The sequence below is a fragment of the Microtus oregoni genome, unplaced genomic scaffold (assembly GCF_018167655.1).
Source record: "Microtus oregoni isolate MIOR12 unplaced genomic scaffold, Mior012 000023F_ref0000262, whole genome shotgun sequence".
NCBI classification, from domain to species: Eukaryota; Metazoa; Chordata; class Mammalia; order Rodentia; family Cricetidae; genus Microtus; species Microtus oregoni.
Genome location: NW_024543082.1, coordinates 26,356,597 through 26,381,271, shown reverse-complemented (window position 1 = coordinate 26,381,271; position 24,675 = coordinate 26,356,597). Strand labels below are relative to the sequence as shown.

The window sequence follows — 24,675 nt, the reverse complement described above, 5'->3', positions numbered from 1 at the left end:
ACTGTAAATAAAACACGGGTATGGCTGCATCAGGGTCTCTGACATTTAAATCCACACAGGATGTATATGAGCATCCAGCACATTAAGAAGACAGTAGCTGGCCAGCTGGAGATTATTCTGAGGGGTAGCCCATCTTGAAGTCTAAAGGTGCCATTTATTTTTATTTTGTTTGAATTCATCCAGGAACTTATTTTCCCTCTGTTTTAATTGAAAATTCTTAGAAATCATTCTTTTGAACTCTTTGGGATTTCAATGAACACATTACACTCCTGTGGAACCCACTTAAAGGAGGACTGTTGTCACCTGGGCAGACATTCAACCCAGCAGGGAACCTGTTTGAGCTCCACTGGGGCACTGCTGGTTGGCAAATCTGCTTTAACAGATCTGATCTGGACACACAGGCATCTACTCTCCCAGCAGCAGGGTTAGATCCTTAAGACAACTTAAGAAGAGGAAGAAAGCAAGATCCATTCCAGTACAGAAGAGAGACTGACTGACACCGTAATACAGTTTCTAGTTTACATTGTCTTGTTATTAAAGACTTCACTCTTGCATATTTCTTAATGGCGTTGCTTAATTTATATATTTCTTACATTTTAAAATTATTCTACTTTTCACCTATTCTATTTAGTTCTCTGTACTATTTTTATTTAAAACTCATATACTTTCCCTCAGTCCTATTTAATTTTCTCTTTCCTCAGTCCCTCTTCATGACTTACTAATGATAATTTTCTACAAATTTAATAATCTTTAAACTCCATTTATTCTACTAACCTATGGACATAATCCTAAATAAATGAAAAACTCAAAGCATTTTCACTAACATCAGGAAAGAGATGCTGAATTCTTTACTCTTTCTCTAGATAGTGCTTGAAGTATTAGTAAAAACAACACGAGAATAGAAAACAATCAACAACCAAGTTCGATGGACTAGTAAAGGAAGAATTTAAATCATTCCCCTTTTCAGTATTATGTTCCTATGTACAGACCTAAATCTAATGACTCTACCAGAAACCTTTTAGGAATAATAAACCTTTACAGTCAACTAGCAAGATATAAGATGAAGACACAAAATTAATAGCTTTCTTAAATGTCAATAATAAAAATGCTAAGAAAGAAGCACAAAAGACACCAAACAGCCAAAGCGATTCTGAGCAAAGGGAACAATACTGGTGGTATCACTGTCCCTGATTTCAGCTATACTATAGAGCCATAGGAACACAACCGGAATTCCACTAGCGTAAGAAGAGACATGTAGATCAATACAACAGAACAAAGGGCCAGAAATAAATCCATTCAGCTACACTGATATGATGGAGGAAGGTCATTGGCTAATAAAGGAACTGCCTTGGCCCATTTTATTGGTTGAAAGATAGGTGGGAGGAGTAGGCAGAACAGGACGCTGGGAGGAAGAGGAAGTGAGGTCAGACTCAACAGCTCTGCTCTCCAGAGCAGACGCCTCAGCAGAGACGCCATGCCCCGCTCCCGGGCAGACACACGCCATGAAGCTCCGACCCAGGATGGACTAGGCTAGAATCTCCCCGGTAAGCGCACCTTGGGGTGCCATACACAGATGATTAGAAATGGGCTAAATTAATATGTGAGAATTAGCCTAGAAGAGAATGGGCCAAGCAGTGATTAAATGAATACAGTTTGTGTGTTGTTATTTCGGGGCATAAGCTAGCCGAGCAGGCGACCGGGGTGCTGAGAACGCAGCCCCGCCGCTCATATTACTTCACTGATAGAACTTTTTACAAAGAGGGCAGAAAAATTTTGGAGAAGAGACAATTTCTTCAACAAATGGTGCTGGGAATACTGGACAGCTTCTTATAAAAGGATGAGAATAGATCCATGCCTCCCACCCTGATTAAAATCAATTAAAATTGATCAAATATTAATGTGAGACCTGGAACTTTGAAATTCTTATGAGAAAATATTTCAAATTATAGGCATATGTAAGGACTTTCTGAAAAGAATGGAAATAATTAAAGAAGTAAAATCAAGAATTTGCAAATGAGATTTATTAAATTAGTGTGATTCACAACAAAGAAAAAATGAGTAAGTAGACTATAGAATGGGAAATATCTTTGCTAATTTATAGCAGACAAAGATTAATATGTAGAATGTATAAGTAACTAAAATCCAAACAAACCAAAATACCAGAAAACCAAACAAGTCAGGTAACAAATGGGCTAACAAAATAAACACAGTAATCAAATGATGGGACAAATGTCCAGTAATCACATGGAAAAGTAATCAATACGCCTAGTCATTAGGGAATGCAAATTAAAACTATGTCAAGATGCCATGTCACCCTAGTGAGAATGGCAACCATCAGGAAAATAACCAACTCTGGCAAGGATGAGCTAAAAAGGGAATTTGTATACTGCTATATGTGAGAATTATTTGTATACTGTCTACTATGGAAATCAGTATGCTCATGGAGATTCCTCAAAAAAAAAAAAACAACAGAACATAGGACGCAGTTATAGTATGATCAAAGGACTTCAACATACCACAGTGATACTAACACAATTTTGTTATTTTTTTGCAGCAGTATTTGTAACAGGCAAGTTAAAGAATAAGTGTAGGTGTCCATTAGCAGAAGAATGAATAGAGAAAAATATGGTATGTTCACACAGTTGAATTTTACTCAGTCATAAAGAATAAAATAATTGGGGTTGGGAAATGGGTCAGCAGTTAAGAACACTGGCTGCTCTTTAAGAGGACCCTGGTTTGACTCCTAACTCCACAGAGCTGTGTATAACAGGGGGTTCAGATGATATGACATGGTTTCCTGGCACACACATGATGTACAGATAAAGATGCAGGCAAAATATCCACAGGCATGAAATATCAATAAATAAACCTTAAAAAATTAAAAAAAAGAATGAAATTCTGTTTTCAGGAAAATTGATGCAACTGGCGATTATTATGTTAAGTGAAATAAATCAGATTAAGAACAACAAATAATACATGCTATTTTCCACTTGTGGGTCCTATATTTTACATAAATATATACAATTGCACAGGCACACAATACACACTCCATGTATGTAAAACCTAGACTCTCTGAGAAACAGAGCAATAGGAAGGGTGGGGGGGGGGAAGGGAAATGTATGCAAGAATGAATCCAATCAAAGTACACAGTGCACTTGCATAAACCTGTTGTTATGAAAACCAAGTGTGTGTACAAGAATCCTATACAACTGTGATTAAAACAAAGCTCCGTAGAATACATTTCAGTTCACCTACTATTGTAAATGATCATAATTATCATTCATCATACTCATGATACTCTTATTACTTCTGAGTATACCTAGAACCATACTAGAAGTTGGTAGGATTACATTGAAGAATATATATTCAAAAAATCTTCTAGGAAAAATTTTGTGTATTTATTGTCTGGCCCTATGACACTTTATAGATGTCTCTCTCATTATTTCCCTCACTTAAAACTCACATGTATTTATTTATTTAATATTTTAATTTTTATTGTTATTAATTTTTTTATTTTCTAAAAATAAATTTATTTATTTACTTTACATCCTGGCTACAATTTCCCCACACTCCTCTCCTCCTAGTTCCTCTCCCCAAATCCCACATCTATTTAGATTAATGAAGGAACTTTACCTACCTGAATATTATCAGACATTTCTTGGCTATATGTTAACCGTTGAATTTCAGTAGGAGAGACAAGGTATAACGCTTGGCCTTCATTAGTAAAACAAAATGTCCGTGCTATCCTCATGTCTGTCAGTGGCAAATAATTTACATCCAACATTGGGCGAAGGCTAGGTAAGCTGAATAGAAGAACAGTTAGTAAATCTACATCTCATATTTTCTTTGATATAAATATCTACTTTAATAAAAACTATTTAATACTATTTAATAATAAAGTCAACATTTTATACTTTTTCTTTATAGCATCTTTAAAGATTAATAATAAGTAGACTTTCAAATAAAATCACATGTGCACACACAAATTTGAGCACAGTTCTATCTTAGCCCATACAAATGTTTTGCAAGTGTCCCTAGAGGAATAATGTAGAGGCCTAGGGTCTCTCTAAGCACAACTCCTTAGTATTTGATCTTATGTGCCAACAGACATGTGTGGGGTCAGTCCAGTGTGCCTGGGCATAGAGCTCCATCCCTTAGTCCCTCTTCACAGGAAGTGGAACCTTCCTGTCTCTTAGGGCATTTGTATTGAACACGACTAGTAAATAAACACAGCCGAAGCTTAAGGAATGAGTTGTAATAGGTAACAGATTAGCATCTATACATAGGAAAGACTACATCTGTAGTTACTTCCTAGCCTATCCTGCAGCTATAATTTTGATGACATAGCCCTAGAAAGGTCCTTTTGGATAATGTAGTAAAAGCTAATTTATAATCCACTATTGAAAAGCAACAGTTTTCCCATCATTCCTTCAAGTCAAGGGCAGAGAGAACTTCTCTGGTTTAATCCTCAGACTTGGGAACTATGCTAATTCTTCACGTACAGTGGTTTTAATTCATCCTAGAATACAGATAGTGTCATTTTTCTTTTAAAAAATATTTTGTAACTACATTCTGAGACCCAAAATTTTACTATATAATATGGAGACTGAAATCTATCCTATTGGAATAAGCATTTATTGATGTTCCAGCACCATGCTGCCTGGTATTTTATCCACCAACTAGTGACATGACTATTGAGCAAGTAGACGATCCTTGGATAGTCACTGACGTCTGCTGAAAGTGTGACCAGCTCGCTGGATTTCAAAGACTTAGTAGTCAAAACTATCTGAAATATGAACGATATATAACAGCTTACTATAAATCTTGAGTAACAAACAAGCTGAGAGGAGAGAAAGGACATCACACACACCTATAAATACACATCCCCTGTAATTGATCACACACACACCCCATAAATACACATCCCCCATAATTGAAGCAAGTCTATGGGTTAAATCATTTACAAACAGGATGGAGTGGTCTTCATTGGAAATCTATGAAAATAGTTTGAGAAAGAATCAGAAATCTATGAGAATAAGGAAGCCATGATTGCCTTTTCCCCAAAAGTTTCTCCCTCACTAATTATAGATCTCTTCATGTTAGAAATAATGAACCAAAATACCACGAAAATCTGGTCTTCCTCTTGAACGACTTTCCTGCTTCTCTTCTTTCTATTTACACAACATTTTCTGAAAGAGTCAGCTAAAGGATCAGACAGTAAAGGTTTCAGGCTTGGGCCTGCAGCAGCTCCTTCACAGTTGTTCAGTTCTCTTGGTGTGCAAAAGTAGCCATTGCCGACATATAATTGATGGGGGTGGCTGTGCCACAAGACACCTTCTTTTCAAACACTTGACTTCATATAATTCCCATCAACCATATTCTCTGGCTTTTTAAATCATTTAAATCTTGGCTTGCAGTCTGTACAAAATCAGACTGATTTGTCATCATTTTCAACTTCGTACTGCACTGCTCTATTCTTGCCCCCTGAAAGCTGCTCCCAGCGTCACCATGCTCCTAACACTCGCTTTCTGAACGGGTTTCACACAGCCAGTCTGGCCTCCAATTTACTATACAGAGCTGAAGAGGGAAACATGCTGCATGCAAAGCTGATTTGTTAAACAAAGATCACTAACTCCCAGGATTTAGGGAATTTGTATTACAGTAATGCTATTAGCAGGTAAGGAAGTGAGAGGAAGTTGAAAACACTGAGAATAAGGAGTTTGAGAATGGATTAAAAATAAGTTCGACTTTTAAGGTGCTTCCAAGCCATCCAGCAGATGCTTAAGAGCAATCTAAGGTCTGGTCTCTTGTGAAAATGCAGGCTTGAGCATCATCTAGGAACACTGATAATAGCAAATGTAACCACTAAGAGATCCTCCATAAAGAAATGAAAAGTAGACTGTACCAGAGATAGAAGCTTGGGACCAGTCTCTACATTTATGTACTGGGGGAAAGAAACTCCAAAGAAGGAGGTTATGAAGTCAGAAGAGAAATAAGAAAAGGCCCTGAACAGCACAACCTTCTGCAATAAAAAGGAGATTATCACAGTAAAAAGAGGTGGTCAAGAGGTAGCCCATATACCAGAAAAGTCAAAGAATTAGCACACCAGGAACAGAACTGTAAACTTGGTCATGCTGAAGCTTGCTTAGAATTCCAGCAGTGAAGGAAGGAGGTTCCAAAATTCAAGGTAATCCTCTGCTGCTGTATTCCCAATATCTGCCTGTTAAATTAATGTACAAATGTACAAATGATTGGGAATCATTCTTTCCTTGGATTCTTTGATGTCAAATATATATTCATATATAAAAATATATTTATATATGTCAACTATATACAAATATATATTTATATATATTATGTCAATATATATATTATTGTTAAGTATTTGACAAGTATTTTTTGGAAACAAAACCAAAACCAGAACCAGCCCTCTCCACACCCAAGCCACAAACCTCTCTTCAGAATATTTACAAACACAATGAACATCTATCAGGTTACTTCTCTTCAACAGTATGAATATACTTCTCACCATTATTTCTTGCTAGCATTGTTATAACTATCAGCTAATAATAAACATGCCAAGTACCTCATTATCATGATATGCCCGTTTGCACAAAAGCAGGCCAAGCAGGCACTGTTACACATGACCACCACCTCTGCTTGCAGTATGAAAGAGGCCTCTGTGATGTTGTGAACATAAAGGCAGGTCTGAGACGGCAGTGAGAAGACTTTGGCTTGTTTCTCTGAGCAGATTATTGCATACTGATGGTCGCCTGTTTCTTGGGATGCACTGGAGTAGTTCATAACCAGTTTCCTCTTCCACGTTTTCTCATTTTCGTCTGTGTTGTTCGGATCCCTCCATACTTCATATGGAGGCTGCATTAAGCTGCCACTTCTGTCCATGCAGGAAAATGTTAGCACAGCTCCTTTCAGTGAGAGGAGAGTACCTGTAAAACAAATCGTACCACTCGCATGTGAGAGCCCTTCTAAAGCTGCTCAACATTTCACGCCACGACAGTTTACGGGAATAGGCTTGTAATTTGTAATATACAAAACCAGCATGTTTGTGAGTTAATCTGCCATAACAACTTGTGCTAAAAAATGTAGGTCTAAATTTAGTTTAAACTAAACTATTTGCCAAACTTGTTCACTATATTGCTGAGAAAACAGGTCTGGAAGGATGATCACACTAGGGACAGGCCATACAGCTTGGACTGCAGCCTTGGTTACAGTTACTAATAAGCATGAATTAGATTCAGGTTTCCTGATTCGAACCCCAATATTCTTTTTTTTAATTCAAAATGTCTTTTGCTATCTTTCTGTTTAATATGGTTTTAATTGAAATAGAATTATATCACTTTCCCCCTCCGTTTTCTTTCTCCAGTACTTCCAGCGAACCCCTCCCCCTCTTTCCCACCTCTAAACCAAGAACCACAGGCAGCTATGCTGGAAGAATTATCCTCTCCCATGGATGAGCCCCATTATTGGTTGTTCAATTCAGAACACCACTAAAACATATACACAGGATTTTTTTCATTATGCTATATAGTTCCATTAAAACCCATAAAAATTTAAAAGGCAAATTTTTAGTATGTGTATAACTTTATTTTTTCAAGTGAGTTAAACTATTAAAAAAAGTGTACTATTTCCAATTTCCTTTTTGATGCTTGTTTGCTAGAAAATGCTTTTTAATTGTTCTGAAATTAAGCCCTCAATAAATATTATGTGATCTCGCATTCAGAGTTACTCCATGCCACCAATTTTGTACTTGACCTTTGATCTTAGCTAAAAGGTCAAAAAGTGACTTCAACTTTATCTATCTATCTATCTATCTATCTATCTATCTATCTATCTATCTTCCAGACAGGATTTCTCTTTGTAGCATTGGCTGTTTTTGAACTCCCTCTGTAGATCAGACTGGCCTCAAACTTAAGATCAAACTCCCCCTGCCTTTGAGTGCTGAGATTAAAGACATGCACCATTGTGCTTGGAGCGATGCCACTTTTAATGGTGTGACAAACAAGTTCTGCTGTGAATATCATTGGTTAATAAAGAAGCTGCTTTGGGCCTATAAACAGGGCAGAATAGAGCTAGGTGGGAAAACTAAATTGAATGCTGGGAGAAAGAAGGCAGAGTCAGCAAGAAGTCATGTAGCTAATACCAGGGACAGATGCCTGCACTGGATCTGTCAGCTGGAACTTTGCCAGTAGGCGATGACCTTGTGGTGATACACAGATTAATAGAAATGGGTTAGTCAAAAATATAAGAGCTAGCTAGCAATACATTTAGGTGAAGTTTCTGTGTGATTATTTTAGGGCTGAGCAGCCTGGAACAAACTAATAGCCTTCCTACTACAAAGTTCTTTTAACAAAATAACTAGGGATAGAATCAGGGCTTGTGGAATGCAAAACTTTATTACTTTTGGCCTCTAATAAAATAATTTTAAGGTTTTGTCTTTTTAAAAAAACTACTTTTAACTCTTAGGCAAATTTATGTATCTTGATTCAGAAAAAAAGATTATTTACCTGTTTTTCCCATGGTATAGAAAATAACTATCTATATGTAATTATGTATAATTTGTATAATTAACATATGCCAATAATATATCAAAAGAGAAAAGTATTCAATTTGTCCATTTATCGACTGAATCACTTTTGGTATTCTAAGTTCTTTATGTATTTTGGTTATTAGCTCCTTGTTAAACAGCTAGCAAAAATTTCCTCCCATTGTCTCCTCTACTCTTCATTTTGCTGTGAAGAACCCTTTTAATTTGATACAATCCAATTTGTCAATTTTCCCCATTTTTATTGATCATTTGGGTTCTACTTGGAGAACCATTGCCTGTAATTAAATCTTGAAGTATTTCTTTCTCCTTTGTCTTTTTAAAAGTAGTTTCAAAGTTCCAGGTTCTATGTTAAGGTCTTTAATTCCATGCAATCTTATTTAACATGATTTTAGGCTAGGTTGACTAATCTTTGCATCTCTAATTAACTTCCTTAGGGATGATTTCTAAGGTTCTGGGGATTTTTAAAACAGGATTTAGCCAGGTCAGTTTACTGACTCAGGACTGGGAGGTCAGCTACAGTTTGTAGTTTCTAATACAGCAATTCAACATAATAATGTTAGAACCGAGGAAGAAACAAAACGTGATCAATTACAAAGTGTAGTGAGCAGGGATTCAAGAAACTCAGCTTCAAATCTACTCCTCTCTCCAGCTTGTTTGAAGCATGCTATCTATCCCCTCTGGGCTTCATTTTATTAATTGTTAATAAGAAAACTGCAATATATTAATACACAATCAGGACATGCAATAGTTCGTTTGCTAGATTAGCATCACACAAGGACTTGGTCAAACTGCAAATCCTCAGACTATCTTAGACTTACTGAACCAGAGGGTCTGGGGTGGAGTCCTTCGATCTCGATCACAGCAATACCTTCAAATTATTCTGATACAAACAAAAGTGAAGTATGGAAAGAGACATAGTATGCATGTGCTTCCCAGCTCTACAATTCAATGATTGAACATACTTCAAACTTCCATATTACTGATAAGAATTTGTTGCTAAGACTAGCAAGGTTATCTATCTATGTAAAAACATTCCTTAAAAAAGGAAAGTGGGATTTTATTTTTAGTAGTATACTTTTTAGTTACTAATTCAACCCCTTACTAGTTCTAGGTCTGTTCAGACTTTCTACTGACTCAGGGTTTGGTGCAGGGTGTATTTCTAGTTTTGTACTCATTTCCTTTAGCTTGTCTGGTTTGTTGGAATACCAGGATAACACAACCATGATGAGGTACAACCTCATATCTGTTAGGCTAACCATTCTAAAATCATCAAAAGATAACAACGACAGCATTATGTGGGGAAACTAAACATACACTGTTGGTATATCCTCACATGCAAGGGACATGTGTCAGAACACAGTCCAAGAATGGAGAAGTGTGAGGAGAATTCTGAGTGCTTGTGGGAAAATGCCAGGAAAACAAGACAAGAGTCTTATTACCTCAGTTTCTACAAACACATGGAATTTGTTCTCAGCATGTGCTTTATTTGCCTCTCCTGAGCATAGCACATAGAATGAGTTTACTTCTGATTATTTATTTCAACTGGCTATTGTTATTTATTTGTAGGCCTCTATGGAAAAACATGTTTTTTGCCACATTCGATTTGTCCTTGTGATTATACACAGCTTGAACTCATGAGAACTTTACTCAGGTGACCATTCTTAACCCTCAGGGTATAAAGTGTCTGACACTCTGAATAAAGTTGGCTATTGCATGAGACTTGAGTCTGACTTATTTTTAGGCTTCATTCTCCTATCTCAGAAGTAAGAACTCTCTAGTGATGGAGGAAGGTCATTGGCTAATAAAGGAACTGCCTTGGCCCATTTTATTGGTTGGAAGATAGATGGGAGGAGTAGGCAGAACAGGATGCTGGGAGGAAGAGGAAGTGAGCTCAGTCTCGACAGCTCTCCTCTCGGGAGCAGACGCCTGAGAGAGACGCCATGCCCCGCTCCCAGGATGAAGCTCCGACCCAGGATGGACATAGGCTAGAATCTTCCTGGTAAGCGCACCTTGGGGTGCCATACACAGATAATTAGAAATGGGCTAAATTAATATGTGAGAATTAGCCTAGAAGAGAATGGACCAAACAGTGGTTAAATGAATACAGTTTGTGTGTTGTTATTTCGGGGCATAAGCTAACCGAGCAGGCGGCCTGGGTGCTGGGAACGCAGCCCCGCCGCCCTTATTACTACAGTCCAGGACCAGTTACAATAAAACCAGGCCATGTTTCATTATTTCTGCATCCTGTGTGCCTTTCCCCTGCCTGCTGTAGAGCCTGCAGGGGACCCCACAGAATGCCTGGCACATATTGGATGTCCAATATATATCATCATTAAGTTAAAGAAGAGATCTGAATTGGTGATTCATTCTGACCTCACTGATCTGACTCTAACTTCAGCAGAATAAAAAATTCATATTTCCTTACAATTAGAAATGCTTTAAAAAGTATTTTTCTCTATGTCATATTGGCTCAAAATAAAGTGTTTGTTTTTAGTAGTTTAGAGACAAGGGGTTTCTAAATTTGTCACACTCACAGAGCTGACTATTCTGCCTGCCACCTACATATATCTATGTAACACAAGTTAATACAAAAGCCCAAATCTCTCTAACCTGTCATGCTATATGGACTGTTTAAAAAAATCTCTTACCCTATGTATTCATAAATTTTTTTTAGCTTAATATACCTAAAACATTTATTATATTTATGAAAGAGGAAGTAAAACTAATGATTAGAATCTGTTAAAAATATTCAAAGGCATGTCAAGGGAATCACACAGACTTTTTTAAAAAGAAATAAAAATGATATTTCAGGGAGAGTAGAACATGTTCCTAAGTTGAATTCTTGAGGATCTTCAGGAAAAGGCAAGGAAAACTTCAAATATCCACCTTAGGTCAGATTTCTTCTACTTTATTTATTCCGATTTCAAGAATGATGTAAAAACACTTGTAGGTTCTGGCCTGACATAGAACTTTGGAAAAATGCCAAGTTATTAACACTAAATTGAACTTGTGCAGTAATGTTTATCTCAGCACTTTTAAGGAGCTTATTTCTGAAAGCAGGGTTTAGATTGGCCTTTCTGGATCCCATTCATAGGAACAACTCAACTATACTCTGACCCCGAGAACTGGTAAATGGCAGTGTGGTAAGTGTTGGAAGAAGACATGAAGTTCTGATAGTCTGAATTACATATGAGGCTTATACTCCTCACCTTCATCCATAATCAATGCATATTAGCAATTCTTGATATCTAAAGTTGAATAAGTAGCAGCAAGGGAATGAATGAGTCAAAACTCTTACCACTTGGCAATACCATCACTGGCTCTGTACACCTTTGTTCGTCTGATGACGGTAGGTTCAGGGAGATGAGTAAAACCATTCCCAGACTAGTTCCAACAAAAAGACAAGGCGAAACAGTGGAGTCGTTCTTCCGCGCAAAGGATTCCATGAAGTATAAAGCTGTAACCGCTTCTTTGGAGTCTTTGTCAATACTGGAGATGCTAGAGCTCCTGGAGCGGTTATAGGAATTCTCTCTGGCTTCTATGAAGGTTTAAAAAAGCAAAATGAAGCATTAGTGAATCTATAAAACAAGTCAAATTTAATACCTGAAAACTATAATTATGAGAGAAAGAAAGGTTTTATTCTTTGTTTACTGGCGTGAAGGGTATCTTCCCCAAGGTAGCAGCTCATTTTGAAGGAGTAGAGTCTGAAATCTTATGTGCTATCATAAACCTAGGCAGAGTTAAAACCCAAACCCTAGTCTCCTGAGTTCCAGCATACCACTTTTCTTTTTACATTTCCTGAACGATCAGTTGAAATTCTAATCGGGGGGGGGAACCCCTTAAATCTAAATAGTCAAGATTATAACATTTTCTACCACTGTAGTTGTTTTTCCTTCGCATCTTTTGATCATAGAAACCATACTAATAATCTTTGGCAAGTCACACTTACCAACAGTACCATGGTTGCCCACGTGAAAGGACCAATCTGGATCATAAATGATCTGTGACAAACATATTGTATGCAAGTGAAGCTATAAAAATTGAAGTTTTAATGTAAGTCCAAAAACGGGAATGTGATTTCTGTAGACTTGTTTTGACCTGCCTGCCTATAACCCAAATCCAGGTTTAACTAACTAACGCCAAAGGACAAAACAGACTGTGCCTTTGGATTTCCCGAAAAGGTTTCAGCCTGCTTAGAAAAGAAACAGCAGCATGGTTTTGTGTGCTCTTGCCTCATTAACACCTGTGCATATGCACCCTCCAACAAGCACGAATTCCCCCATCTGCGAAACAGAAATATAGTTATACTGACTTTAATTGCTCAAGGACAGGCTCCTACTATTTCTACTGTCTCCACTCACCTTTTTCCTCTCGACAGATCTCAGTGTGCCTTTTTAATTCTCATAGAACCAGATGAGATATGAATTCTTCAAAATATATTTACAAGGAAGAGAATGCAATATTCCTAATTTCCCTATATCTTTACCAAATTGATAAAAAATATCTTGTAAAATTTATCATCTATATATTTTACAAATTTAAAGACAGAATTATTACTAAACTATTTTCTAGCACAAACTAGAGGCAGAAATATCTATGACTCAAAAGTCTGCAGCATTCATTCCAATGATTATTCTCTTGCTTTTATAATCCTTACACATTGCTCCTATTATAACATTTGTAGCCAATCTGTCTCCAAAGTTTCACTCATGATTATTACTCAATACTGATACTCACAAACACCTGCTAGAAATATGATTTAGTCATTTCCATGTCTGCTGGACAAGATTTTGTATAGCATATTATTAAATAAAAACTGAGTAATGAATTCATTAAAAACATTTTTGAAGAACAGTAATAGATTGCCATTTGAAGATTTAAAGAATAGTATAGAGTTATTACAGCCAAATATTTCTATTATTTTCCCCCCTCCTAAAATCTTTATTACCAAAAGAGTAAAAGCAAACTTATAAGATTCTGTTTTCTTTCCTGCTCTAAAAAGTTTTGTCTCTTTTCTTCTTGTATTTGACTCCCCATCCACATACTTATTTTATGAATAAGGAAACAATAACTTCCTTTAAAAATTTACAAGGATTATAAACTTTATTATTTTTATTTATTATTTATTTATTTGGTGGCCCTGGGGATATATTCTGGACCTCACGCAGACTGGGTAAGTGCTCAGCACTGAATTATATCCCAGACCTTTTGTCCTTTATTCTTTGAGACAAGGTCTTGGTAAATGGTCCAGACTGTCCTTGAGCTCTCTCTGTAACACAGGCAGGTCTTGCAATCCTCCTGCCTCTGCCTCCCCAGCAACTGGGATTTACAGGCCTGTGCCACCAGATCCGGTTATAATTCTGAATTTTAGAATTTAAAAACGTGTCTTTTTAAACTTGGTTATATTCATTTGACAGCAGAGGTAATTAAGGTTGCCTTTGCAGATTGTCACCTTTTGTATTGCCTACCTATAGTGGAGTCATTTTTTTCTGTTTTTAGAGATAAGGAAGGAGGTGGACCGGGGAATAGAATTGGAGTTATGGCCACAGTCAAGTAGGATCTTGTTTTTTTTCAGTGTCATGTGGGTTTTATCATCTTTTAAATTAACTTCCATTTCTTGTCTCCCAGCACCTGTTACCATGACAAACCAAGCTTTTAACTGTATTCACAAGAATTGACATGTTTAGCCTACCTTCAGTTGTAACTGGTAAAGAAATCTCCATGCAAGCAGCTGACTGTGCCTTTCTAAATGGTGGTCTTCCAGGACCCCAGCGATTTACTTTTGAAACATCAGCACTGGAAAGACGTTTTCCAGAACTGCAACTCTGAGAGGTTGGACTTGTGCAGTGTCCATTTACATGGTCTGTACCAAGAGGAAGAAGGCAGAATAAATATCATAGTTAAGTCTTCAGATGAGGAAATCCAAAGGCATAGTTTAAAAATGGAGGAACAAGAATTCCTCTTCTTCCAACCCATTTGCATATCACTAGTTTCTTGTTATTTTAAAATTTAGTTACAATTTCAGATTATAAAAAAATCAAAACACTTATTATGTATAGCACACACATTCCTAATTTGTTTAATTATCATCATTTGAAATGTGCTGTATATTCCTACTATGTATTTAATATATTGTTGAATGGCAATATAAAATAAGTTTTAATATTGTATTTTTATCACATTATTTGAACAGGTCCAATTTATGTAAGTTTTGGAAAGTATTTCTTTAATTTGGAGTTTAAGATGCAGAACACAGCATCATGCTATGCACTTGAGAGCAGTACTTAAGGACATAGCTGCCTTCATGCATATTCTAGTTCTGACACTAATTAGTTCTGCCCTACTCAGGTCTTCACTCTTTGATTTCCTCTAGAATGTTACTGCCTAGTTCATGCAGCTTCTGTAGTGTTTTTGGAGTCCATGTCCTACACAAAGGGCTGCAATAGACACGGTATAAGCTTTTGCCTTTGTCACTCTTCTCTCAAAGTATAGAATTACTTAAGTATAAAATGTTTATCTAACTTCTGTGAGTGTTTGGATAGCACTTTGAAAACTTGGACTAGGAGTAGACCTTAATGGTACAAAACTCATTTAGCATGAAACAGATTTTCTTATTTTGCCTAAAAGTAATAAATTGCATTTGAAATACCCTTCATGGTTCTGCAATATAAAGAACGCACTATGGACCATTCTGCTCTGGTCATCCTTGAGGTAGAGCTGTATGGAAATGCCTACTAGCAATTTGACTATGTGGACCTGGCAATCTATTACAGCCTTTCTGTACTGCACAATTTTAAAGCCTAAAATTGTGTCTTTCCTGGATTACTTTGCAGCTACTCAAGGCAGGAATTATTTCTCACTATTTTATTGTACTAGAATTTTTCCTACCAATTTTTAAAATGAGAGTTAACATTTATCAGTATTTCAATGGTGGGCATTGTATATGTATATATCTGTGTATTATCTTATTTAATTTTCAAATAACCCTGTAAGTTGTAAGATAATTTATTATTATTGTGACATTATACATGATAAAAATGAAGAACATAAAAAATGAGATTTCCCATCAGGGAAGAGTCTAAACTGATTTTCTCAACTGATATATGTGCTTAAGCACTGAACTACAGAGTTAGCCAAATATTTGAGAAAGAATTAAACTTTTGAAAATATAAGAAGCCAATGAAGTCCATTGAAACTTAGTCATTTTGGAATCAAAGCATCTTTCATTTTGAACAGAAATTCAGAAATCTCAGCTAAAAAGGCAGATTTTATCTTATGAAGATACTGTGAAGAGGAAGTCAAGAGTCCTAATCCTCCTTCTCCAGCATTAAAAAAGAATAATGAAGGCAACATTTGTCACTGACCACCTAGTGAGCATTAGACGATGGCAACTGCTTTAGATATACAATTAGCAACAATACCCCCATTCTCATACAGCAGTCAGAAAACCCCTGCTCTCTCCACAGATATGGTACCTTGCTTTAGGGCCTATGGCTTATCCACTATGCCAAGCAAATGTTCATTTAAAATAAATCCATGATAGATGTTCTCGATAGATAAGAATTGAAAAAATTAAACATAGCTCAGATAGTCAACTTGGAAATTTATGTTAATAAAATGGAGCTAAATAAAAAGAAAAGCAAAGCTAGCTGTTGACTAAGTCATTCTCTGTCATATTGTTTACAACATAGGCTAATCTGGAGCCAGTTTCTATTCGGTTTTGCCTGGCTTTGCTCATCATGATTAGTCAAGGTTCTTTCTTGTTGTGTCAAGCAGCTATTTATTTTCATTCTGAGAAATATTCCATTGTCTGGGAATGCCATTATTTGCTGAATCATTTATCTTTTGATGATTATTTTGGATTTCCTCAGTTATTAATTATTTTTAAAGAGATTTAAAAAAATTAATATTTTGAACTCATCAGAATTTACCATTTTTGGTCTTCATCAGTTTCTGGGTATATTGAGATATCTCTGACATCTGGATATTTGGAGGTTGAATTTTTTCAGGTGTGTGTGTGGCCACTTTTTGAGTATCACTATATGGATCAGTCTGTCCTCAAGTTTGTGATCTTTTCCTTCCCTTTTCCAATTGTTGGGAATGTTGTAGACATGTGCCACCATGCATGTCTTTAGCTTTTGTATACCCAATAAAGCATTTATTTCACCTTCATTTTGAACACGATTTCTATTGATTGCAGAATGTTATGCTGTTTTCCTTTCAGTAATTTAAACATACTTTTCTACTTTCTTCCAGCTTTCTTTTTCTGTGGAAAAAATTTGCTTTATTCTTGTTTTTGCTACTTGATGTGTTAAAATGTCATCTCCCACACCTCTGGCTAATTGGCACTTAAAGAAATCCAATTATGATGCTCTTTATACAATTTTCTCTACATTTCTCATGCATGAGGTTCATTATGCTTCTTGGAACTGTGGATCTTTATTGTTTATAAAACTGAGAAACTGTTCAGCATCATTTATTCAAACATTATTTATCCCCATTCTTTTTCCAGAATTCTTGCAGCATATGCACTAGATGGCACAGAGTTTCTTTCTAAACAGTAAATTTTTGAGTTCATGTTGTTCTTTTTTTTCCCATGGTATTAGATATGGGGATTTTATTGAAAGTACCAAAGCAGTAAGACTGAGATATAAATTTTAGGCAAACTGTCTATCGGGCTTATACAGTGACCAAACTGGACTACTGAAAAGGGTTATGATTGACTAAGCACCCTTCCTTCAGTAAATTTTCATTAATGATGCTTAACTCTTGTTGGCTTTATTTCAAAGTGTGTCAGACTATAGCTATTTTAAATGGTGGAAGAGTGTATATGCATGTGTGTGTGTGGAAAGGATCTATAGGATTCTATTTTGAGCAATGAACTGGGGTGACAAAGGCCAACTTGATTTTATTTTATTACTCATTGGGTCAGGTCCTCTTGACTATCCAACTATGGGAAATTTCGCAGCAGTGAATTCTATGATCATCATGTTGTTCTTAAGCAGTGTCAATTCTTTTTATTAAGCCCATTTAGTGAAATAATCATCTCCAAGAAAATGCTTTTTATCTCTAAAAGATTGATTTAGATTTTTTTTATATAATTTTATGCTTCTTTTTGACATCCCGGGACCTATCTCTCACTCTACAGTATATTTAAGTAGTTTACTAATTCTAGCCTACCTATAATTTTTATGTCAGTTTCTATTGATTAATATTTTTCTTCTTCATAGGTTCTGCTTTAGTATAGGTTCTAGACACTATTACATGCTAGTGTTAAAAAATTTTTCAGTATTAAAGATACTTCAGAGTTTTTCCAGGACACAGTAAAAATCTTTAGAAGGATATTTTTACTTTTATTTTACAAAAATTATATATCCATATTAACTTGCCTAAAATGTTCAGAATAACATATGGGCAAGTGAAGTGAATGATGATATAAGGGGTAGCTCTTCTATGACATAGCAACTGTAAAGCAGTATGCTGCTAGCTAAAAGAGAGTTTAGATCAGACTAGAAGGAGTTTCTTCCTAATGGACCTTTCCAGATGGTCTTCTCTTCCTGACCACAGTTCTCACTTCTCAGCCTCATCTACATCAGGTCCTAGGAATGAGCTTCCTAGCTATGAGGGAACCTTAATGTTTAATAAGTAATATGTGACTCCCACGTGCATAAAATGTGATGCTTGGCTGACAGGAGGAACTGTGAGCAATAACTTCTGAAGAAAAGCTGGATCTGGTTGCAGATGAAAATTCCTGGAAGAATCTGTGTTTTTAGGGACTGATCAGCTGATGAGAATTCCAGTACCTGCAGAGGCATGCAGGCTGTTCAGAGACTGACCACCTTATCTTAGCCTAGGTTCTGATCTCCCACCTCCCAATCTGAACCACCATCTTGTAACAAAAGATAAATGGCTTTTAGAACCTACTAACTTAGCAGGCAATTAGCTTCTATCAAATCAAAAACAAAGAATGCTATCAAATAGTATATTGAGCCTGTAGAAAAATGCCCCTCATTTCAATGTAACTGCCTTCTTGGTAAACCCACAAATGTACTTCAAACTTGCCTTGATTTATGACTTTCTCTGTTCTGTAAAACTATAAAAATCTCCTTGAAACTGCTTCCATTTTGAACATGGAATTTACGGTAACCTAAATCTGTGTTTCCAGGCTATGATCAGTCAAAATGGCTCTAGAATAAACTATCTTTTTTCAGAAAGAAAGAGAAATAGAGGGCAGGGAGGAAGAAAGAAAAGAAAGAGGGAAGGAAGGAAAACCACAAAGAAATGTCTCAATATTCAAACAGGAAAACTTACAGAGATGGAAGCAATTACAAAAAATGAATAGATATTATAGAGTTGAATAAACTAAAAAAAACACAGGTCTATAGAAAATATCAGGATCAGGGTGGATTGAATAGAAAAAAGAATGAACTTGAAGACAGGCTATTTTAAAAATACATAAGAGAAAAGAGTAGAGGTGAGGAGGGAAGAGAACTTATGAGACATTATAAGAAGTGTAAATATTCAGGTGGTTGGGATTTCAGAATGAGTTGAACATGCTAAAGGTTTAGAAAGCATATATAAAAAAGTGACAGAATTTTTTAAATCTAGAGAAAGCTACAAATATCCAGTTACAGGAAGTTCAAGGGTATCTTTAAATCAACCAACTCTAACCTAAGACATTTTATAAGCAAGTTTTCATCACAGGCAAGAAAGAGAAACCTAGCCATGTGGCTCACACCTCTAATCTTAGCATGAAAGAGGCAGAGGCAGAAGTACAACATGTTTTAAGTCCAGAAGGACACACGAACACATGAACACACACACACACATACACCACACTAATGAGAAGAATTTCAAGACTTGAATAACACAAGGCAGTGCACCAATTCACTTGACATTAGACTTCTCAGCAGAAATCTTATAGACCAGGAAATGGTGGTGCAAGATTTTCTTAATACTGAAGTATTAAAAAATAAAACAATTCTGTTGATTAGGCATAGCAAAGGTATCCTTTAGAAATTAACAAAAGATAAAGACATTCCCAAACAAATGAAGGCTGAGAGAACAATCTCTAACAAACCTATTCTATAAAAAATGCAGGGAGTTATTCAGATAGAAAGACATAGTATAAATAAAAATAAAACAGAAATGAATGAAGAATGCCCTAATAATCTAAGTATGGGTTGCTTAGATCATTAGTGTAGAATGTAAGTCACGCCATCATTAGTATGAAGACTAAGATATAAAATAAGTAAGAGCACCTACTTTAATATATTAAGTGACAGACAACATAGAAAGATATGAAGGTGGGTCATCCGAAATCCAGATGAGGAAAAGAATGGGGTACAAATGTAGAATGTACTTAGTATATTTTATCACATTACTTTTTGTATGTATTTGTTTTTACACTTATGCTGCTACTATAATCTCACAATTGCTTTTTATAATAAAAATATATCTTTATAATTCTCATGGTAAGCAAAATGAAAATCAGTAACAGACATACCTAACATAAGCAAGAAGTAAAAACACACTTCTAGAGTAGATCATTTACAGTGAGGGAAAACTATTACAGGGAGAAGGTAATTACAACAGAGCAAGAAAATAAGTTATGCTATGGTTGTAGTGAGACCTTATTTATCAATAATTTGGATATAAATTATTAAATTATCAAATATTCAACTATTATTAGAAGTATTTAGAAAGAAATTTGGAAGAATGAAAGAATAAGAAACAATAATGGGGGATTCAATATGATCAAAGTGTGCTACATGCATGTATGACTATTTCAAAATGAAACATTATTTTATATAATTACTCTGTGGCTATAAAATAAAAGTATCGAGAATTTTAAAATATACAACCATATGTTAATATTATTTCACTTATTTCACCTTTAAGGATACATATGAACTGGAGGTGAAAAAATGAATAAGATATTCCACACAAATGAAATTCAAATAAGTATCAGAAATACTCATCAGAAAATATAAACTTTATGTCAAAATCTATAAAAACAGACAAAATTGCTGAGCATGATAGTGAATACTTGTAGTCCTGTCTATTATTAAAAGGTATAAAATATCCAAAGCAATTTACAGATTTATTCAATACCTACTTTAAAACTCCAATGACATTTTCCATAGAATTAGAAAATTAAAAGAAAAGTTTACATGGAACCACAAAATACTCCCTAGTTCTTAATGATTCCTTGACCTAACAGGACAAAGAGGAAGGTATTTCACTATGTGACTTCAAAACACATTACAACTCTGTAGTAGTCTACACAGCATGGCATTGATAAAAACAACAACAAAACTGAAACAACAACAACAAAACCAGAGTCAGACTAATGAAACACAATGGCGAGCCCACAAATAAAATTATGCATCTACAGCCAAGTGAATTTTGGCAAAAGGCTAAGAACAGATATTTGTAGAAAGGATATTCTTTTCAATATACAGTGCTGGGAAGGTTGGATAGATACATAAAGCATCATGGGATTAGAATCCTGTCTTCCCGTTTCTCCTTTTGCTCTAGCTTTATCCAGAACTACTTCATGTCCTTTCCTTGTATCTACTGTTGCCTCTCATGTTTATTTTCTTCTCTGTTTTTCTCTATCACTCTAATACTAAATGTTTTAAACTGTTTCTTTTCATTGTACTCATGCCCTCAGTAACTTGTATCTTAGAGCACGCATTTCTATTTAATTCACTTACCAAAAATTAATGATGTTGTGGTGGTGGTTGCTGTTTAATTGACTATTACTGGGCCCATTCTTCAGGTATGATTACTGAAGTAGATAGTGTGCTACTCCCATAGCAATATTGTATTTTGAGCCTGGTGCCTTAAGCACATGGCTTAGGGTCTAATTACTAAGGGGGTACCTGTAGTCCAGTAGAGAGAACTGATACCTCAACTCGATTACAAACTAATTTCACTTGAACTCTGTAAACAGCTCCATTGAAGGAATATGAGTGATTAAAGTACAAATCCATTAACTTCCTTGCTATGGGAGAATGCTCTTGTATACTATAAAGATTTGTCACTTGTATTGTTTTAGTATAACACTGATTGGTCAGTAGCCAGGCAGGAAGTACAGGTGGGGCAACCAGAATAGGAGAATTCTGGAAAGAGGAAAGGCAGAGTCAGTCACCAACCAGATGCAGAGGAAAAAAGATGGGAATGCCTCACTGAGAAAAGGTACCAATTCATATGGTTAAATATAGTTAAGAATTATGGGTTAATTTAAATTGTAAGAGATAGATAATAAGAGATAGATAATAATAAGCCTAAGCTAATAGGCCAAATAGTTTATAATTAATATAAGCGTCTGTGTGTTTCTTTGGGATTGAACGGCTGCAGGACCAGGTGGAACAGAAACTTCCATCCTGACACCAGATGACAAATATAAACTAAAGGCATTCCTCACCACTAAGCAAGAAGCTTGGGTGATAGTCAAACGAGTCCTCCACATTGCAGAGAACAATAAACACATCTGTGAGAGCACAGCACAAAATAACCCCACTGCAATAAATAAGCAAATGAGAATTAGAAAATAGAAACAACAAAGAAATAAAAGTGAATACATACTGTCAAAATTAACAGAATGATAACAGTTTCAATCTCTTTCAAACAATGCATACTAACCAACTAAATTAAAAACAAGACTCTCTTCTTTGTTGACTGCAGAAAATAGATCTCACTGCAAAGAAACAAAGCTTTAGAGTAAAAGCATGGAAAGAGAAACTCCAAGCTAATGGAGAAAGAAAGCTAGCCGATGTAGCAATTTTAATTTCTAACAAAATGGCTCCAAATCAAAATTAATTAGAAGAGATACACTGCATATTACAATTCTGAACATACATGCCCTGAATGTTGGAACACTCAATTTCATCAAAGTAAGTGCTATTGGATGTAAGGGTGCTGACTGACCTTAGTATAGTAATATTGAATAGCTGTAATACCACACTTCCACCAAACGCAGTGGTTGTTCAAACCAAAACAAATTAACAAAGAAAAATAAGAGATCAATAACATTTAGTGAAAATGGGCCTAAGAGGCATCTGCAGAAGATTCCATCCACATCTTGCAGACTATGTATTCTTGTCAGCAGTCCACGGGAGTTTTTCTTTAAACAGACTATATTATAGTGCGCAAAGCAAGTCTTAGTACATACGTGAAATAATTTCTTGGTCCTTATTTGATAAATAGGCTAAAACTAGAAGTGAAAAAGCAAGATAATGATATAGAAATGAAAAAAGTCAGTGAAGCAAAGAGTTGGTTCTTTGAAAAAATTCACAGCACTGACAAACCTTTAGCCAACAAATTCCCAGCAAAATTCATCATAGACTTCAAAAGAATGGTACCCAACTTCATATGGAAAAGCAAAAAACCCAGGATAGCCAAAACAATTCTGTACAATAAAAGAACTTCTGAAGGCATCACAATCCTTGACTTCAAACTCTACTACAGAGCTATAGTACTGAGAACAGTCTGGAATTGGCATAAATACAGACAGGAGGACCAATGGAACCAAATAGAAGACCCAGATGTTAATCACATACATTCAAACACCTGCTCTTTGACAAAGAAGCAAAAAATATCAAATGGAAAAAAGAAAACATATTTAACAAATGGTGCTGGCATAACTGGATATCAACATGTAGAAGAATGAAAATAGACCCATATCTATCACCATGCACAAAACTCAAGTCCAAATGGATCAAAGACCTCAGCATAAAGCCAGCCACACCCAACCTTATAGGAGAGAAAGTGGGAAGTACACTTGAATGCATTGGCACAGGAGACCACTTCTTGAATATAACCCCAGCAGCACAGACACTGAGAGAAACAATAAATGGGACTTCCTGAAAACTGAAAAGCTTCTGTAAAGCAAAGGACATGGTCAACAAACAAAACGACAGCCTACAGAAAGGGAAAAGATCTTTACTAACCCCACATCAGACAGGTGTGATCTCCAAAATATACAAAGAATTCAAGAAATTAGACACCAATAGATAACATAATCCAATAAAAAAATGGACTTCCCACAGGGTAGTCCTGATTGCTCTTTGGGCTGACGAGGGAGGGGGACTTGATTGGGGGAGGGGGAGGGAAATTGGAGGCGGTGGCGGGGAAGAGACAGAAATTTTAAATAAACAAACAAACAAACAAATAAATGAATAAATAAGGAGTACAGACCTAAACAGAGAATTCTCAATAAAGGAATCTAAAATGACTGAAAGACATGAAATGTTCAACATCCTTAGTCATCAGAGAAACGCAAATCAAAATAACTCTGAGATTCCATCTTATACCTATAAGAATGGCCAAGGTCAAAAACACTGATGACAAGTTATGCTGGAGAGGTTGTGAGGTAAAGGGAACACTTCTGCACTGCTGGTGGGATTGCAAGCTAGTACAGCCCCTTTGGATGTCAGTGTGGCAATTTCTCAGAAAATTAGGAAATAACCTTCCTCAAGACCGAGTAATAACACTTTTGGGTATATATCCAAAGGATGATCAATCATGCCACAAGGACATGTTCATGGCAGCATTGTTTGTCATAGCCAGAACCTGGAAACAACCTAAATGCCCCTCAACCAAAGAATGGATAAGGAAAATGTGGTACATTTACACAATAGAGTACTACACGGCAGAAAAAAAATAACGACATCTTGAATTTTACAGGCAAATGGATGTGTAGGAATAAGCCCAGCCCCTTAGGGAGCGTGTTCAGCTCGGGCAAATGTTTACTTATAAATCGGGCGAGCGGGAGCCCGCGCGCCCCCCTTCTGCTTTCCTGGTCTCCGCGGGAACGGTGGTTCTGTAAGTCTATTTCCCCATTAAAGCTGTATATATTTTTCAAAAAAAAGGGGGGGGGGATTAACTGGTTTGATGGGATGATTGGTATTTGTGATTTACTGTTTTTAGGAAATTGTATTGGTACTGTTTCTTCTATATTGATATATTGAATATTGAATGTGCTTGTTCCTACCTTTATTTTTGTATAAGAGTATGCTTATATTGTATTGATACATCTACCATATCACAATGTACATTTCTACCTCTGATACTATTTATATAATAACATTGTTTACATTTGA

The 24,675-nt window shown here is 35.9% G+C and overlaps 1 protein-coding gene across 15 annotated transcripts in view; it reads right to left on the bottom strand.

Annotated features, from left to right (window-relative positions):
- The window catches only part of Stxbp5l (syntaxin binding protein 5L), a 231,324-nt gene that overhangs the window by 11,084 nt on the left and 195,565 nt on the right, over window positions 1-24,675 (bottom strand). For 10 of the 15 annotated variants that reach the window (XM_041672858.1, XM_041672860.1, XM_041672859.1 and 7 more), the window contains 4 exons: window positions 14,259-14,429; window positions 11,865-12,104; window positions 6,587-6,947; window positions 3,638-3,803 (listed from right to left, as the gene is read on the bottom strand). In XM_041672858.1, coding sequence (XP_041528792.1) covers window positions 3,638-3,803; window positions 6,587-6,947; window positions 11,865-12,104; window positions 14,259-14,429 — 938 coding nt within the window. The remainder of the gene's footprint in view (window positions 1-3,637; window positions 3,804-6,586; window positions 6,948-11,864; window positions 12,105-14,258; window positions 14,430-24,675) is intronic. The other 5 variants (XM_041672866.1, XM_041672867.1, XM_041672869.1 and 2 more) reach the window with 2 other exon arrangements.